Source organism: Tachyglossus aculeatus, chromosome X2 (genome assembly GCF_015852505.1).
Source record: "Tachyglossus aculeatus isolate mTacAcu1 chromosome X2, mTacAcu1.pri, whole genome shotgun sequence".
NCBI classification, from domain to species: Eukaryota; Metazoa; Chordata; class Mammalia; order Monotremata; family Tachyglossidae; genus Tachyglossus; species Tachyglossus aculeatus.
This window is the reverse complement of record NC_052100.1, coordinates 674019-692700: the sequence shown is the minus strand read 5'-3', so window position 1 is coordinate 692700 and position 18682 is coordinate 674019. Positions and strand designations below refer to the sequence as shown.

At 55.6% G+C, this 18682-nt stretch overlaps 1 protein-coding gene across 1 annotated transcript in view; it reads left to right on the top strand.

The window, feature by feature from the left end:
* Window positions 1-18682, top strand: part of KIF13B (kinesin family member 13B) — an 82034-nt gene that overhangs the window by 50661 nt on the left and 12691 nt on the right. Inside the window, exons 15-31 of the mRNA XM_038770650.1 lie at window positions 749-835; window positions 2177-2376; window positions 3213-3459; window positions 5189-5351; window positions 5879-6028; window positions 7348-7497; window positions 7903-8016; window positions 8513-8683; window positions 10000-10157; window positions 11135-11267; window positions 11445-11591; window positions 12109-12138; window positions 12291-12390; window positions 13971-14097; window positions 14919-14974; window positions 16161-16285; window positions 16943-17119. Coding sequence (XP_038626578.1) covers window positions 749-835; window positions 2177-2376; window positions 3213-3459; window positions 5189-5351; window positions 5879-6028; window positions 7348-7497; window positions 7903-8016; window positions 8513-8683; window positions 10000-10157; window positions 11135-11267; window positions 11445-11591; window positions 12109-12138; window positions 12291-12390; window positions 13971-14097; window positions 14919-14974; window positions 16161-16285; window positions 16943-17119 — 2335 coding nt within the window. The remainder of the gene's footprint in view (window positions 1-748; window positions 836-2176; window positions 2377-3212; window positions 3460-5188; window positions 5352-5878; window positions 6029-7347; window positions 7498-7902; window positions 8017-8512; window positions 8684-9999; window positions 10158-11134; window positions 11268-11444; window positions 11592-12108; window positions 12139-12290; window positions 12391-13970; window positions 14098-14918; window positions 14975-16160; window positions 16286-16942; window positions 17120-18682) is intronic.

Sequence of the window (18682 nt, the reverse complement as noted above, 5' to 3'; positions counted from 1 at the left end):
CCCACAGGGATGGAGTAGAAGCTTTGGAGTCCAGCCCACTCTCCACCAGCCTCTGCCTCGTTTGTGGATGTGAAGGGGTCCTATTGGGCTTTCTTGCCACACCCCCTTTTCTTCCCCTGAGGGTACCCCAGTGCCCCTTCTCCACCTCCCTCACCCCACCCCCCAACAGCGGGCAGTCTGGCTCCCCTTCCCTGGCAGTGCCCGCCTCTCGGTGCCCAGGGGAAGATGAGCCCCTGTGACTCCTCGACCTAGAAATGAGAAGTTAGGAGGAGGAAGAGGTCATGGATTCTAATCCCAGCTCCGCTACTTGTCTGCCGTGTGACCTTTCGGCAAGTCACTTAACTTCTCCGTGCCTCAGGTATCTCATCTGTAAAATGGGGACTGAGGCCGTGAGCCCCACGTGGGGCAACCTGATTATCCTGTATTTGCCCCAGCGCTTAGAACAGTGCTTGGCTCATAGTAAGCGCTTAACAAATGCCATAATTATTATTATTATTATTAAAGAGGGTAGATAGGGAACAGGCTTGAGTTCGCTGGTGTGCCGCGCCCCCTGCTGGCCGCTGTGTGAAACGTCTCCGCTGCCGCGCCCCCTGCTGGCCACGCTCGGGCACGGGTCCAGGCTGACTCTGGCGCGCCTCCTGCTGGCCGCCGGAGGTCTGGCGGGAGCCCGGGCTCAGCTCAGGGCGAGGCCTCGTCGGAGGAGTTTGCCCCCAAACCCTGCAGCCTTTAACCTTTCTCTCCCCAACAGAACGTTTGTAAATGGCTCTGCCGTCTCCAGCCCTACCCAGCTGCACCATGGAGACCGGATACTGTGGGGAAACAACCATTTTTTCAGGTATGGGGGTGGGGAGAAGTACGGGAAGGCGGGTGGGCCCAGTGGATCGCACACCAGGCTCTTCTGAATAGCCTTGCAGGCTTCGGCCTTGTGGCCGGCGAAGACCTTGGGTGGCCTCGGACTGTGTGGGCGCAAAAAGGCCTGCCTCTACCCTGACTCAGCGGTGGCCCCTTGTAGTTATCAGCTGCTCATTCATTCACTCCCTCCCTCGCCTTGCCCTCTCCCTGCACCTGGGGACACACCTGGGGGCCTGGTGGGTAGGAGGGTGTCTGATCAATCAATCCATCAATCGTATTTATTGAGCGCTTACTGTGTGCGGAGCACTGTACTAAGCGCTTGGGAAGGACAAGTTGGCAACATGTAGAGACAGTCCCTACCCAACAGTGGGCTCACAGTCTAGAAGGGGGAGACAGAGAACAAAACCAAACATATTAACAAAATAAAATAAATAGAATAGATATGTACAAGTAAAATAAATAGAGTAATAAATATGTACAAACATATATACATATATACAGGTGCTGTGGGGAAGGGAAGGAGGTAAGACGGCGGGAATGGAGAGGGGGCCTCTCCTCGGTCTGATGGGCCGAGGAATAGCGTACCAATCAATCAATCAATTGTATTTATTAAGAGCTTACTGTGTGCAGAGCACTGTAGTAAGCGCTTGGGAAGGACAAGTTGGCAACATATAGAGACAGTCCCTACCCAACAGCGGGCTCACAGTCTAGAAGGGGGAGACAGAGAACAAAACCAAAACATATTAACAAAATAAAATAAATAGAACAGATATGTACAAGCAAAATAAGTAAATAAATAAATAGAGTAATAAATATGTACAAACATATATACAGGTTTTGTGGGGAAGGGAAGGAGGTAAGACGGGGGGGATGGAGAAGGGAACTTTCCTCGGTCTGATGGGCTGAGGAATAGTGTACCAGGCTCGGGCTATGGCATGGGCCCTGATGCCCGCTGCTAGGCCAAGCCCCATAGGCCAGAGCTGCTGCTGCGATCTCAGGCAGGCACCGTGGGCTCTCTCCTCTGTCCGGCTGAGGTCTCCCCAGGCTCTAGACTGGCATCCTGGTAGAAGCGAGGCGATGATCTGAGCAGCTGCAGAGGGCCCCCGGGCAGGGCGGAGAGAAGCACCAGCAGAGGAAGAAGGCACCACTCCCCTGAGCTCTCCTTGTCCCTGAGCACGACAGGGAGCATAAACCCACTTTGGGGGCAACCCTGGGGCCAGCCAGGGAGGATGCCCCTTGCCACCCTGCCCCCTGCACTGTCTCCTAGTGCATGCTGGAGGTGGCACCACCAGGAGAGCCCTGACCTGTCCGCTTCTTTCCGCAGGCTCAATTTGCCCAAGAAGAAAAAGAAAGCGGAGAAAGAGCAGGGGGATGAAGAAGGGGAGCGTGAGAACTCCATCAGGAGTGGCAGCGACCAGGCCGACGCCGATGGGGACTCCTCCTCCAGCGAGGTGTCCAGCGAAAGTCACTTCAACTTTGAGTACGCGCAGCTGGAGGTCACCATGAAGGCCCTGGGCACCAACGGTGAGCTCTGCCGAGGCCCCAGGCCGGCGGCCCGTGGAGGCAGGGTGGGAGAGACCACCCAGGTTGAACCCAGGGGGACGGACAGGGTCACCCGAGCTCAACCTGCTGGGACTGAAATCCCTGGGTCTCTTCAGCCCAGACACCTAGGTTTTGGCATAACACAGCGTTTTCATTCACTCTCTGCTCCAAATGCCTTCCTAAGGGTCCCTTTCAGGGAAGTTCAGGGGGCTTTTATGGTTTCCCTGTCACCCTGCCCTCAAGGGGCATACAGTCTCAGCGGGACACAGGCAGTTGCAGATTATCCAAGAAATGGAAGGCGGAAGAAGTACAGAGGATTCAGCTGGTACCAGCAGGGAGCTGAAAGGATGAGCAAAATAAGTGACAAAACAAGGAGCTTAAGGAAGTCCTGTAGTATTCCAGAGTGGTGAGGGATGACCAGCGCTTGGAACAGTGCTTTGCACATAGTAAGCACTTAATAAATGCCATCATTATTATTATTATGAGGGAGGTCTTCCTGGAGGAGGCGGGCCATCAGGAGAGCTCTGTGAGAATAGTCCCATCGTCCCCTGCTCGAGTCCCTTAGTTTTACAGTGATGGGATGTCCAGGGAGTGATGGACACCTCTGCCCACCCCCCCAAGACCCTCAGCTCTGCATCGTTGGGGCGTCACGGGGGTGGTGGGGCCCTGCCCGTTTCTGACCCACTCCCGGCTCCACAGAGTCAGGGGCCGGAGGGCCCGGCGGGGTTGTGCGTGCCCGCCCTGAAGTTTGCCGATTCTAATGTCTCTCCCACTGTCCGTCCGCCCACCGGCTGGCCGGTCTGTGGGTCCCCACGCAGACCCCACGCAGTCGATCCTGCACAGCCTGGCGCAGCAGCACGAGGAGGAGAAGCGCTCGGCCCTGGAGCGGCAGCGCCTCATGTACGAGCGTGAGCTGGACCAGCTGCGCCGCCGCCTGTCCCCGGAGAAGCAGCAACCGCAGCAGCCCCCCACCTACCACCACCACCACCACCACCGCAGCCCCGACAGGTTCTCCTTGCACTCGCCCAATGCCCAGATGCGTTCCAGGCAGTGGACGGAAGAGAGGTAGGTGGACGGGAAGATGCACCGGGTCAGAGGAGACAGCGAGGCCGGGCCCAGGACGCGGGACTAGGAGTTGGGGGGCCCAGATTCTCGTATCGCTGGGAGAGCCGGCTTCTGATGACTCCAGGAGATCCAAGTTCTGCTTTCTTTGGGAGACTCAGCTTCTGATGTGCCGGGAGGCCTGGGTTCTGATGTGCCTGTGCCTATAATTCCATTTATTCTGACGGTTTTGCCACCTGTCTACATGTTTTCTCTTGTTGTCTGTCTCCCCCTTCTAGACTCTGAGCCCGTTGTTGGGTAGGGAACATCTCTCTCGATATGTTGCTGATTTGTACCTCCCAAGCGCTTAGTACATTCGTTCGTTCATTCATTCAGTAGTATTTATTGAGCGCTTACTGTGTGCAGAGCACTGGACTAAGTGCTTGGGAAGTCCAAGTTGGCAACATCTAGAGACGGTCCCTACCCAACAGTGGGCTTACAGTCTAGAAGGGGGAGACAGAGAACAAAACAAAACATATTAACAAAATAAAATAAATAGAATAAATATGTGCAAAGAAAATAAATAGATTAATAAATACGTACAAACATATATACATATATACAGGTGCTGTGGAGAGGGGAGCGAGGTGATGGGGAGGGGGAGGAGGGGGAGAGGAAGGAGGTGAACACAGTAAGCGCTCAAAAATACAATTGAATGAATGAACGAATGTGGAGACCCACTAGGTGATATCGAGAAAGTCTCGTAACCCTTCTGGGCCTCGCATTGCCCCTCTGTACAAGGAGGCTAAGAGCCCTGCTCTTCCTCTCTCCCTTCCTCCCTCCCTTTTACACTGCTCACAGTGAGGAGGACTGGGGACTGATGTGCATCTAGCTTTCTTTCTATTTATTTTGGTGACTTGACACCTGTCCACATGTTTTGTTTTGCTGCCTGTCTCCCCCTTCTAGACTGTGAGCCCGTTGTTGGGTGTGCTGAGCACAGTTCTGGGCCCCTACTATATGCAAAGCACTGTACTCAGAATCTACTGTGTGCCGAGTGCTGTACTGGGTTGTACTAAGCCCTTTATTGTTATCATCAAATGCCGTCCAGTCGTTTCTGATTCATGGCGACTGGATGGATTTAGCTTCTCCAGAATGTCGTATCTTCTGCCTTAATCTGTAACTTTGCTAACTGTTCTCCTGTTATCGTTGCTCTGCACACAGTAAGCGCTCAGTAAATATGATTGATTGATTGATTGATTTGGTTTCTATCCATCCAGCTGCCGGTCTGTCTCTTCCACGTTTTTCCTGGACTTTTCCTAGCATTAGTATCTTCTCCAGAGAATCAGTCCTCCTGATGATGTGTCCAAAATATGCTAATCTGAGTTGTCATTTGGCCTTCCAAAGACCACTTTGGCTTAACTGAACCCTTGGGGGAGTACAGTAGACATCAGAGACATAGTCCCTGCCCTCTGGGAGCTTAAAGTCTGATGGGAGGTGGTGGGGGTGGGCAAATGCTGACTTATTTGCAAAGGGAGGGATCGGAAGAAAGTGCAGAGATGCAGCTTGGGAGCAGCGAGGTGGGATGAGTTAAAGGGGTGGGAGGATGGCAGCAACAGTTGGCTGCTGTAGGGGGAAAGGGATACTGGCCTTCCCTCTCTACTAACTGCCGGGTTTCTGCCGGTTCTATGGGCCGCCACCCCCAAGACCCGTACCCGGATCTCTCACTGCCGACTCTCTCCTCCCCGGCCCTCAGGGAAGCGACGTTGACCCACAGCCTGAGGAAGCTGAGGGAGCAGATCGTCAAGGCCAACCTGCTGGTCAGGGAAGCCGGCTTCATCGCCGAGGAGCTGGACAGGAGGACCGAGTACAAGGTCACCCTGCAGATCCCCGCCTCCAGCCTCGATGCCAACAGGAAGGTGAGGTCGCCCGCGCCGGGGGTGAGGTTGGCACTGGCCGCTTGGGGTGGCGGGGGACACAGACGGGAGCCTGGATTCTAGGGGGCTTGGCTTGGCCCCGTGGAGGTCAGCCCTGCTCCGTGGCATTGCCGGACCCTCCTGTGTCTGCAGGGCCCGCCTCGGCCTTAGCCGTGGCGCCGGGCTGGACTGTGGGACATCTTTCGGGGAGGAGAGGCCGAGAACATCGGCAGTAGGGTGAGGCAAGCCTGACCTACAGGACCCCCAGTCCCTGGGTCCTGAGAATCAGTCAGTCAATTGTATTTATATAGTGTTTACTGTATGCAGAACTCTGTACTGAGTGCCTGAGACAGGACAATACAACAAAATAATTTCACCTGAAGTCCTGGCTTGAAGGTTTGGGGTGAAGGGTTTTCCCAACTGGGGGCAGGGTCTGCGCGGGTCTGGTGCTTCTGACGATGGCTCCGTGGCCCCTCATTCCGTTCCTTCCGCTTCTCCCCACTGTCCCCGGCCCCTCCTGGTGTCTGCAGCGAGGGGCGGTCCTCAGCGAGCCAGCCATCCAGGTCCGGAGGAAGGGGAAAGGCAAGCAGATCTGGGCCCTGGAGAAACTGGACAACAGGCTGCTGGACATGAGGGACCTGTACCAGGAGTGGAAGGAGTTTGATGATGACAATCCAGGGGTAGGCCTCTCCACAGGGAGTGGGGGAGGTCCTAAACTGGAACTGGGTCGGGCTGGGGAGCTTGGGGGACATGGAAGGGGGTGAAGAGGCTCAGCTGGATGTCCCAGGCCAAAATGGGCCCATCCAGGAGGGGAATTCCTTTCATATTATGATTATTATTACTACTGTTGTTGTCATTATTGTCGTTCGTATTGTACATGTTAAGTACTCACTATGTGTCAAGCATTGTGATAGATATAGGTTAGTCAGATAGGAAATAGTCCCTGTCCTCATGGGGATCCCAGTCTAAGTAGGAGGGAGGATTGAATCCCCATTGTACAAATGAGGAAACTTGGGCAAGGAGAAGTTAAGTGATTTGCCCCAGGTCATACAGCAGAGCAGGGATTAGAACCCAGATCCTCTGATTCCCAGGCCCATGTTCTTTCCATTAGGCCGTGCTGCTGCTCAGTCAGTCAATAATTATGTCAAACACCTAATGTGTGCAGAGTTCTTTACCAAAAAAAGGAGTTAAATAATAATAATAATAGTAATGGTAATTATGGCATTTGTTAAGCGCTTAGTATATGCCAAGCACTGTTTTAAGCACTGGGGTAGATAAAAGGTAATCAGGATGGACACAGTCCCTGTCCCACATGAGGCTCACACGCTTAATCCCCAGTTTACAGATGTGGTAACTGAGGCACAGAGAAGTTAAGTGACTTGCCCAAGGTCACACAGCAGACAAGTGGCGGAGCCAGGATTAGAACCCACAACCTCTGACTCCCAAGCCCAGGCTCTTGCCACTCAGGGAGCTTACTGTCTAGCATAGGGACAAATGCTAAATTATGGGAGAAATTGGGTGTGGAGATCCATCAGGGAAGACCTCCTGGAAGAGGTGTGATTGCAGGCCCTGGTGTCGGCTGTCCGCCAGCTGCATGAGGAAGAGGACAGCGAGCACATGGAGGATTTGGCACATTTTTGGAATCCTGCCCCTTGGGTCCAGCCCCGAACTCGTGTCCAGGAATCCCCAGGATGAGCCCCGTCTCGTGGGAGTCAGGAGGGTCAGGGTGAAGACAGATGGCCAGGGCCCCAAACTCAGGACATGGGGATGGCATCCCTTAACTCTATAGGACTCTCCCAAAGTGCTTAGTTCAGTGGGGCCCCTCTTGGCACACTGTGGGAGCTCCCTCAGGACCATAGATTTATGGACCCAAATCCACTGGGCTGGCGACTAGTGCCGGATTTGCTCTGCAGACACCCCCACCCCCCACCCCACCAATCTGTCCGTCTGTACGAACCATCTGTCTGAGGTGTGCGTGACGGTTCGGGTGTCCCCACAGCTGAGCCGGTCGTACCTGACGCGGGCCGACCCGTTCTACGACGAGCAGGAGAACCACAGCCTCATCGGCGTGGCCAACGTCTTCCTGGAGTCCCTGTTCTACGATGTCAAGCTGCAGTACGCCGTCCCCATCGTCAACCAGAAAGGAGAGGTCGGTTGCCCGGTGGGCGGGTGGTCGGACAGACTGGCTCGTGGACTAGGAGCCGCCCCCGAGCCCCGGGAATTCCCAATCCCAGTGGATATGGTGGCCAGGGAAGCAGGAGCGTATGCATCCGTGGCTTCTTGGCCTCCATCTTTCCTCCTCACCATGGGCAGTGGGGGAGGTTGGGCAGGGCCAGGGCGAGGCTGCGGGCAGGAGGCTGAGGGGGAGGCTGACAACATCTGCCCCTCTGGACCCAGGGAAGAAATGAGACTACGGCAGGATTTCCCGGTCTGTGGCCCTAGGAGCCAGGGACAAGTGTCCTGGGGATGGAGGCGGGCCCGGTCACTCAGGGCCCTGGGAATGAGAGGAGAGGAGGGATCAGTTCTGTTTTCCTCCCGCTCCACGGGAGTCTAGGTGGCCGGTCGGCTGCACGTGGAGGTAGTGCGGGTCAGCGGGGCCATCAGAGAGAGGATGGCCGGCGGTGACGACGGCGAGGAGGCGGCGTCCGAAGCCAAGCTCGTGTGCATGGTGAGGGCTGGGCGGGAGGTTGTCCAGTTCGGGCGAGCGGGAACAGGAGGGGGCTTTAGATGCTCAGTCCGTCTGTCCCTCTGTCCCTCCGACTGCCCAGCCATCCTTCCCTTCCATCCTTCTGTCCGTCCTCCTTCCCTCCGAGGGGTGCTGGGGTAGGGGTGGGGATTTTCATCCCCAACTTGTACTCGGGTAGAGAGACCCAGACGGGGCCACCGCTAGGTCCATCCGAGCCCGGTGGCTCGGCTCCAGCCCCACCCTCCCTCCACCCTGCTGGCCCTTTGCGGCCTCTTGGGCATAGCACACCCCACCAGTCAGATTTCTAGCTTTAAGGCCCACCCCATGGTCTCGGTCCCTCTCGGCTACTTCCAAGTCCCAGCCCGTGGAGGCTTCCTCACCCCGCTCCCCAGGGAGGCCGCAGAAGTCGCGCTTTTGCTGACGGAGGCCTGGCCCGAGCTTCCGGCTTCGCCAGGTAAAGCCTCATTTTCCCCTGCAGGTGAAAATCCTCCAGGCCACGGGCCTGCCCCAGCACCTGTCCAACTTTGTGTTCTGCAAATACAGCTTCTGGGATCAGCCGGAGCCCGTGAGGGTCGCCCCCGAGGTGGACACCTCGTCCTCCCCCACCAGCAAGGAGCCCCAGTGCATGGTGGTCTTTGATCACTGCCACGTAAGGCCGGGGTCTGCACGAGCGGCTTGGCTCGGAGGTGGGATTTCTGGGGTTGGAGGGTCCTGGACCTCCAGGAGAGTTGACGGCTCACCCTGGCCAACCTTCTGCCCTCCCCACCACTAGGCCGCCAGAGGAGGAGATTTTCCCTCCTCTTTAGTACCCCAGGGCAAAAGATGTCCATCAGCTGGACAGTCTTCCCCAGAGCCACAGTAAAGTAAATCTCCCCTCCACCCTCTGTTGGACCTAGGGCTTGCTCCTTCAGGATCTGCCTTGAGAGAAAAAAAAGTGCTCAGAACAGTAGAAAGTGCCTAACCAATACCATTAAAAAAAATAGACCGGGGGGGGTTAAAGGTCTCCCTTAATTGCCACCACTGCTGCCACGATGACCTCCTCTCCCTCCACAATTATCATCCCCCCCACTCCCACCAGTAGTAGTAGTAGTAATGGTATTTATTAAAGTGTTTATGGTGTGTGCAGAGCACTGGACTGAGCACTGGGAGAGAATACAGAAGGGGGAGTTAGGCACGGTCTCTCACCGTTCACACCACCATCTCTGTTTCACCTGCATTGCCACCACGTCCATCACCCCCATCGTCACCCCCACTGCCCACATTGCATCGTCCTCCACCACGGTTCCCCTCACCACACTGGCCACCGTGAGCTCGACTGTGACCCAGTTTGGGCAGCAGCCAAAACTCACCCCGATAACGTGGTGGGGTTGGCGGATTATCTGCGGGAGGATCATGGTTTCTGGCAACCCTTGCTGAGCAGTGTCTACATCCTGGTGTGAGTCAGGAGGCGGAGTTAGGGGAAAGCCCCTCCGGCTGACTGTAAATTCACTGGAGAAGCAGCGTGGCTTAGTGGAAAGAGCACGGGCTTGGGAGTCAGAGGACGTGCGTTCTAATCCCGGCTCCACCATTTGTCTGCTCTGTGACCTTGGGCAAGCCACTTAACTTCTCTGTGCCTCAGTTACCTCATCTGTAAAATGGGGATTAAGACTGTGAGCCCCACATGGGACAAACTGATTACCTTGTATCCACCCCAGCGCTTAGAACAGTGCTTGTGGGCAGGGAAAATGTCTGTTATACACCCTCCCAATCACTTAATACATTCTTCTGCATACAGTAAGCATTCAGTAAATACGATTGACTGACTGGCTGGGTGCACATGAAACAGAGCCTTGAAATCATAGAAGGGAGACACCCCTATGTCAGCTGGGGGTCAGTCCCCCCACCTTTCTGACCCCAGCACCGAGGCCCTCGGGGAGGGGAACAAAGGCTCCCCCCCGCACCCACGTGCCTCTCTTCTGTGGGCAGGAGTTTTCCGCCAACATTTCGGAGGACTTTATCGAGTACCTGTCGGAGGGGGCCCTGGCTATTGAAGTTTTTGGCCACAAGGTGAACGACCCCCGGAGGAACCCCGCCCTGTGGGACCTGGGGATCATCCAGGCAAAAACACGGAGCCTCCGCGACAGGTAACCCCCGCGCCCAGCCCGGGGGAGTCCCCCATCCGCCACCTCCAGCCAGCTCCAGGTCTGCGGCTCAGCTGGGATAGCGGGATTATTTGGGCGTGTGGTGCAAAGTCCTGAGCTGAACGCTCTGCCCATGAGTGGCTGAGCTGTGCCGAGGGGAACCAGAGCCAGCAACGGGAAGCCTTGGGAGCGAGGAATCCTATTGGACCCCCATCCTCGCTCCCAAAGTGCTCACCAGAACCGGGAGGCCTGGAGTCTGGTGGGCAGTGTGGCATGGTGGAAAGAGCATGGAACTGGGAGCATATGGGTCCCAAGTCTGCTGTGGAAACTTGGGCTTGTCACTTCACCTCTCTGGACTTCAATGTCCCCTTCTGTTAAATCATAGTCTCTCCCTGGGTCTGCTATATTGCTATACTGTACTCTCTCAAGCGCTTAGTACACTGCTCTGCACGCAGTAAGCGCTCAACAAATAGGATTGACTGACTGACTCTCCCTGACTCACGGGGACATTCAGAGGACAAAAGTGAGATTAATGTGTGAAAGCGCTTCGGAAAAGAAAAGCACCAGAGAAATTCAAGGTGGGTGAGAAAGAGAAGGGGCATGGGGGTGGCATAAGGGGAGGCGGAAGGTCAGGCTTATGACATTGTGCTTTCACAGCAACTGCCTTCGGGAGGGAGGGATTAAGTGTTAATGTCACCTTTTCCAGTGGAGTAACTGAGGCCCAGAGAGGTTAGGTGATTGTCTGAGGTCACACAAAAGATCAGTGATGGAGCCAAGTCTCCAGGCTCCCGGACTTGTGGTCTTTCCACTAGGCCAAGCCGCTAAGGCCCAGTGAGGTTAGGTGACTTGCTCGAAATCGCACAGCAGGCCACCACTCTGCCCCTCAAAAGGCGTCCTTCTGGGGCGTCCCCAGTTCGCGGAGCCTCGGGGCTGGACGGGAGGGGGCCGGACCACATCCCAGCCCCCTGGATGTTTCCTAGGTGGAGTGAGGTGACCAGGAAAGTGGAGTTCTGGGTTCAGATCCTGGAACAGAACGAGAACGGGGAGTATGTCCCCGTCGAGGTGCTCCCCGCAAAGGACGTGCAGACAGGCGGCATCTTCCAGCTGCGGCAGGTGAGAGCAGCCTGTTATCCCACCTCCTGGCCCTGCTGCCCGATTTCTGCCTTCTCCCAGTCCCGCAGCCCGATTTCCTCCTCTCTCCTGGCCCCATTGTCTGCTGTTCCATGCCTGACCCCACGGCCACTAGTCTGGAGTGGCCATCATGAGCCTCTGTCCTCGTCGTCCGTGCAGGGGCAGTCTCGGCGGGTCCAGGTGGAGGTGAAGTCGGTGCAGGAGTCTGGGACCCTGCCCCTGATGGAGGAGGCCATCCTGGGCGTGGGAATCGGCTGCGTCCAGATCAAGCCCGTCAGGACCCTCAGAGCACAAGAAGGTTTCCAGGTAAGGAGTCTATTCCCCCTCCTAGGACATCCCCCTCTCTGGACATAGTTGTGTGGCCCATGTGGTTGGATGCTGAGGAGTGGGTGGGACCCCATTGACAAAGTTGAGGACGGTTTTAGAAACGGTGCCCACAACTCCACAAGCTCCGTAGCCAGTGCGGTCCAGGGGTGGAGTGGACAAAGTGCCTCTTGCCCGGTTGTCCATCTTCCCCAAGACACCGGCTTCCCGGGGCCACCAATCAGCAGTCACCCTGGTCTGTATTCCCTAGCCCCCGGTGGGATCGAAAGAACCCCGGCTTCCCAAAATCCCTCCCTGAGGGCCTCTGACAGGGATGCTCACAGCCAGACCCTGCCTCTCTACCCGGGATTTCTGCCAGTGGAGGGGCCCGAGCAGGGAATGAGTGGATCCCAGCATGCCACGACGCAACAGGGGTGGTTGTTGTGGCTAGAGGTGTTGAACCCATGGCGGTCAGGATTCTGGGGGATTTTAACAACTCTGATGATGGGTTTTCCTCTAGGAGGAAAGGGAAGACATGGACAGCTACCAGGTGAATCTGAACCCCGGATCGCTTGGGGTCCCCGGGACGCTCGGGGAATCACTGCGTTGGCTCCACCGGAGGGGTGTTGGAGATGCTTGTGGGGCAGGGTCAGAGGCCTGGTACCACACAACCAGGTTGGTGACCGGCCTTGCCCCCTGCAGGACCGGGACTTGGAGAGGCTGCGCAGGAAATGGCTCAACACGCTGACCAAGCGCCAGGAGTACCTGGATCAGCAGCTCCAGAAGCTCGTCAGCAAGGCGGGTAGGTGGGGACCACTGACGGGGCCGAGGGTGGGAGCGGGGGGAGCGTGCTGGCAGGGGGTGCCGCAGGCACGGGCAAGTGTGGCTGGGGGCACCAGAACAGAGCTGCTGTGATGGAGTCACCATGTCTCTGGCCCTGGGGGGCTCCCGCCTCCACCCAAGGGCGGGTTAGTAGTGCCACACGCACAGGTTTGGCCCTTCCTCCAGATTGGGCTGGTGGACCCTCAAATATCATCTGTCTTCCCTTCTCAAGATAATAATAATAATAGTAATAATGTTGGTGTCTGTTAAGTGTTTACTATGTGCCAAGCACTGCTCTAAGTGCTGGGGTAGATACAGGGTAATCAGGTTGTCCCACGTGGGGCTCACAGTCTTCATCCCCATTTTACAGATGTGGTACCTGAGGCACAGAGAAGTTAAGCGACTTGCCCAAGGTCACACAGCAGACAAGTGGCAGAGCCGGGATTAGAACCCACAACCTCTGACTCCCAAGCCCGGGCTCTTTCTACTAAACCACGCTGCTTCTCAAGACCGTAGCAAGCTCCTTCCCTAATCCCCCATGTGGCCCAAAGAGCTGAGCCTGGGGAGTTCAGAGGCTTTGTGACTTTGGGTAGTTCCCTGAACCTCTCTGGGCCCCAGCTTTCTATCTGCCCAATTGGGGGTCTTTATATTCTCCCAACCCTCAGTCAATTAGTCGTATTTATTGAGCACTTACTGCGTGCAGCGCACTGAACTAAGCCCTTAGGGAAGTACAATACAACAGTTGATTGTACAGCATATTCCCTGGCCACAATGAGCTTACAGTCTAGATTGACTTCCGTCTTATTCTGAATCTTCCCTGGTTCTTAGCTTGGGTCTTGGCACATAATAAGTGTGTAATAAATGCCATCATCATCATCTTTTTTTTTTTTAATTCACGAAAAAATTTTGGAAGCCCCTCGCCCCCCTCTCCATCCCCCCCATCTTACGTCCTTCCCTTCCCCACAGCACCTGTATAAATGTATATATGTTTGTACATATTTATTACTCTATTTATTTTACTTGTACATATCTATTCTATTTATTTTATTTTGTTAGTATGTTTGGTTTTGTTCTCTGTCTCCCCTTTTTAGACTGTGAGCCCACTGTTGGGTAGGGACTGTCTCTATATGTTGCCAACCTGTACTTCCCAAGCGCTTAGTTCTGTGCTCTGCACACAGTAAGCGCTCAATAAATATGATTGATTGATTGATTCCCCATCTCCAGGAAAGTGGCTTGCCCACCACCCCCAACCTTTCCGGCAGGCTGACCCACCGAGGGCCTTAGCACTCACAGGGAGACGGGTCTTTACGTCACTCACTGTGATTTGGAGACTTTGATTCTGCTCTTCCTGTTTCACCCCCAGTTAAATTGGCAACTTGCTGTGAGACACCCGCTCCCCTCCCTGCCCCAGCCCCTCTGAGATACCTGGTTCACTGTGGCTCCCAGGCACCTCAACTGAGCCAGAGAGGGTGGCTGGCACCGGCGAGCTGGGGCACTGCCCAGGGGAGGGTCAGCCCCCTGGGCTGACTGCCTGCCCTGGTGCCCTCCCCGTTGTTTCAGATAAGACGGAAGACGACGCCGACCGCGAGGCTCAGCTCCTGGAGATGAGGCTGACTCTGACGGAGGAGAGAAATGCGGTGTTGGTCCCCTCTGCGGGCAGCGGCATCCCGGGCTCCCCGGCTGAGTGGTAGGGACCCTAGGACTTCAGGGCAAGAGGGAAGGGGCACGGGGGTGGACCCGGGACCCGCCCTCATCCACCTTGCGGGTTAGGTAGCGGGAGCCTCATGGTGGGCCGCCCCTGTGGAGAATCGAGGAGGAAGCAGGCTCCGTTGACCGGGATTGACGAGTCGGATTCTAAAATAGGTTTCCATCAGACCGTACTGCTAGTGACCAAAGTCATGAAGGCCTTTTGAGAGAGCAGATCAGTTGGCGGTACCCCCTGACATGAGCCCATCTGTGGGTCACCACCAATGGGGATGAAACAGCATCACGGGGCGGATCCGGGGGCTCTTCTGGCCAGGAGTTCCGAGGGGGATTCTTCTGGGCCACTTTTAGCTTCGGCTTCCAGTGGGCTCTGCTCCACAAAGTGATACAGTGTCTTCCCCTCGCCCCCACAGATGATGGGCAGGCCCCACCTACGTCTTGAGGGGCATCAGAACCACGTGGTGGGGGTCCCAGCAGTCGCCGCTGCATGCGAGGGGGCCAATTAGATATGGCCGTTTCCAGCTTCCCACAGGCCTGACCCTCCCTGTAGCCGGGCTGGACGGCAGCCAGTCAGTTAGTCACCGGCATGGGCTGGGCACCTGCGGAGCACAGAACACTGTGCTGAGCGCTTGGATGAGCATAGAGTCAGGAGACAGGGTCCCTGCTCTGAAGGAGCTTCCAGTCTAGTGGGAGAGAAGCACAGTGAAATGGGCATTTGGTGGGTGGGTGGCAGGTCTATCTGTGTAACGGGGTCACACCCTCCCAAAGAACCCCACCTAACTGCCACCCTGTCCTCTGCCTCAGGACTCCCGGGCCGGGGATGGAGACGCATATTCCTGTCATATTTCTTGACCTCAACGGTGAGTTGCCCGACAATGCAGAGCAAATTGCAGCCTAACCATAACCCCGTCAAGGGAGCCAGCAAAGCGAGCGGGGGAAAGGGGGCCCTTAAGAGGGGAAACTGAGGCAGAGACCACACCCTACCCTCTCCGCACTTGGCAGAGGACCTGAGGCATCCACTTGGAGCCCCCCACTGGCGGGAAGGAGTGGACATGTGCAGGCAGGGAGACCCAAGTAGCCCAGCACTGGGGAGCTTGACCGGGGTGAAAGGGCAGCGGGGCACGAGAGGAGACCAAGGGCCTGTTCTCTGTGGGGTTCCCAACCTGCACACGGACCTGTGGCCCACCTGACTGCCGTCCAGATGCAGCCCTTCTGGCTGCCAGACAAGTGACAGTCCAGGCCCCTATCCCATGTGCCCCCTCCCTGCCCACATCTGACTCTGTAGTGGTATTGATTGAGCACTTGCTCTGTGCAGAGCACTGTACGGAGAGCACTGTTCACATGGGAAGGTCCAGTAGAGTGAGTAAATAAGAGCCTCACCCCGCCCAAAAATGGGTGTTCTCTCTCTCTCGAACAGCTCTGTCCCACTGCTCAGGATCTGTCCCCCTCCGTGGTTCCCCTTTCCCCTCTTACCTGCCAAACAGTGGCCCTCTCCTCCTCCAGGAGCCCCTCCGTGGTCCCCCCTCAAACCACCTCCCCAACACCCTGGGGGCCTTAGCGTTCATGGAGACCCAGTTCCCTTACACTGCCCCCTTGGATTTTGGACCTTTGAACTCTTTCTTTCTGTTTTCCCTGTTGTCCCCCTGCCTCACACCCTCCTCACCCCTGTTGGATTGGGAGCTCCTCGAGGGCAGGACCCGGGTCTAGCCCTTCCATCGTGTGTCCCCAAGTGCTCCAGACAGGGTTCTGCACACCGTAACTCTCATCTCCACGTGGTCGAAATGAGAAAGGCATCATTTGGGACTTCCCCTTCATTTCTTCAGTGACTTTCCCAAAACTTGTGTGTGTGCACTTGTGCTCATACACACACCCTCCCCTCTGTCCTGCACAACTTCCCAACACAAGCCTGGCAGTCATTTACTCAGTAGTATCACTAGGGCCTTTGTAAGAAAAATTAGCCAGATTGGGATTTAGCCGGAAAAGCCATTCATCCTACTTCCCAAATGAAGGGGCCTTGGGACTCAATGTCTGCTCCTTTGCTCACAGCCGATGACTTCAGCTCCCAAGATAACCTGGACGAGCCCGAACCGGGCGGCTGGGACGCCACCCTGAGTGGCGAAGAGGAGGAAGAGTTCTTCGAGCTGCAGATCGTGAAGCATTACGATGGGGAGGTGGGTCTGTGTGACCAAGGAGGCTGGGGGAGGAGCCCCCATCCCCCTGGGGGGGACTGGTGAGACTCCCCCAGCTCTGGGGGACCCGTTCCTCCCCTAGTCCCTTCCGCACCCTAAGAGAGGGTCCAGCTCCGTCCCCCCGCACCTTGATTCCTCGCCCCCTCACTTCCATTCATTCATTCTGTCATATTTATTGAGCTCTTACTGTGTTGCAGGGCACTGTACTAAGCACTTGGGAGAGTACATTGTAACATTAAGCAAATATATTCCCCGCCCACAACGAGCTTACAGCCTAAGCTGACCTTCCCTGGCCCCACTCCCCATATCAGTGGCTTGATACCTGGGCAGAGTCACCTTGTTGGGGACTGGTCTTGGCACTGTGTAGTAATCGTTATTAATAATGACGATGATAATAATAGTAATAGTATTTGCTAATCACTTGCTTTGTGCCAAGCACTGTTCTAAGCACTGAGGCAGATACAAGTTAATCAGGTTGGACACAGTCCCTGTCCCTCATGGGACTCAAATTCTTATCCCCATTTTACAGATGAGGTAACTGAGGCCCAGAGAAGTGAAGTGACTTTTCCAAGGTCACACAGCGGACGTGGCACTTGATCAGTACCACGATTAAGAGCTCACTGTCACCGTTCTCTGCAGGCCAAAGCTGAGTCCTCCTGGGACTCCGGGGTCCATAACTGCCCGCAGCTCAGCAAGGGAATCGCTGTGGACGAGCGAGCTTTCCTGATTGTCAGGGTGACGGTGCAGCTCAGCCACCCGGCCGACATGCAGCTGGTCCTCCGCAAGCGCATCTGTGTGAACGTCCAGGGCCGCCAGGTAAGCTTCAGCCGGCTGGTCCGGCGGGGACGTTTCCACCACCCGGACATCTTACTCTCTCCCCGGACAGGGTGGGGGGCAGTTGGGATGTCGGATGAATGATGGATGGATGGAAGAATGTTGGGTGGACGGAGGAAATTTGGATGGATGAAGAATGGAATGTGGGATGGGCCACATGGATGGGACTTTGGATGGGTAGTGGACAAATAATAATAATTAGGGTATTTGTTAAGTGCTCAATACCTGCGAGGCAACGTATGTATGTACTAAGCGCTTGAGGTGGATACAAGCAAATTGGGTTGGATATAATCCCTGTCCCACATGGGGCTCACAGTCTCAATCCCCATTTTACAGATGAGGTAAATGGGGCCCAGAGAAAATGAAATGGCGTGTTCAAGGTCACACAACAGACAAGTAGAGGAGCTGGGATTAGAATTTATGACCTTCTGAGTCCCAGGCCCCTGCTCTATCCACTACTGCACCCCTTTTAGACTGTGAGCCCACTGTTGGGTAGGAACTGTCTCTATATGTCGCCAACTTGTACTTCCCAAGCGCTTAGTACAGTGCTCTGCACACAGTAAGCGCTCAATAAATACGATTGATGATGATGATGATGATGATACTGCATGCTTTGCCGTAAAGGAAGGCCAGAGAACAGGAAGTGGCCAGTGGGATACCCAGAGCTGCAGCTATTCTATGACTCTAGAGCTCCAGGCAGTAGTATTTAGTGAATACTTACTGTGTGCAGAGCACTGTACTACGTTCTCAGGAGAGCACAGTATAACAATAAACAGGCACAGTCCCTGCCCACAGCGAGCTTACAAGTCTAGAGGGGGAGACAGATATGAATATAAATAAATTACAGATATGGACATAGCGCATTGGGGCTGGAAATGGGCATGAATAAAGGGAGCAAGTCAGGGTGACACAGAAGGGAGTTGAGAAAAGAGGGCTTAGGGTCTAGGGCCGTCAGTGTAATGAAACAGAATATCAGAGGAGTGGTCCCAGAGCAACTGAGGCATAAAGTTGGAGGTAGCAAATGGCTGAGCAGGCAGAGAGGGTGGAGGGGAAACTGGCTTATGGCCTGAGTCCTTTCAGGTCCCCCCCCAAACCCTCATCTTCCTCGGGAGCTGCCCCATCTTTTCTGATTTCATTTGCCTCAGATCCTTCATCTTCAGCTTTCTGCCTAGCAAAGGACAAATGAATTCCTTTAGTGCCTCTCCTGCTTCAAGCTCCCTTTGCCAACTGTCCCCACCCCCGTCCCCGCCCCTGCTCTTGCCAAGCTCCTCCTCGGGTCACTCCACCCCGGGCCTCTCAGGCCCCAGTGACCCCCTTCATGCATTAATGCAACAGTCTGGTTCTCAGGCTGCGCAGGGAGCAGAGTCACCATAAACAATGACCGTGCATTCTGAAATCATTCTTGTAACGATCCCGCTCCGGTCAAAGGTTTAATGGTCAGGCTTGTCGATACTCATCATCGACTGCCCCACCAAAAAAAAAAAGTGTCAGAGTCCTTCGTCTCGGCCGGCGACCTGGCGAAGGGGTCACCGGGTGGTCTGGACG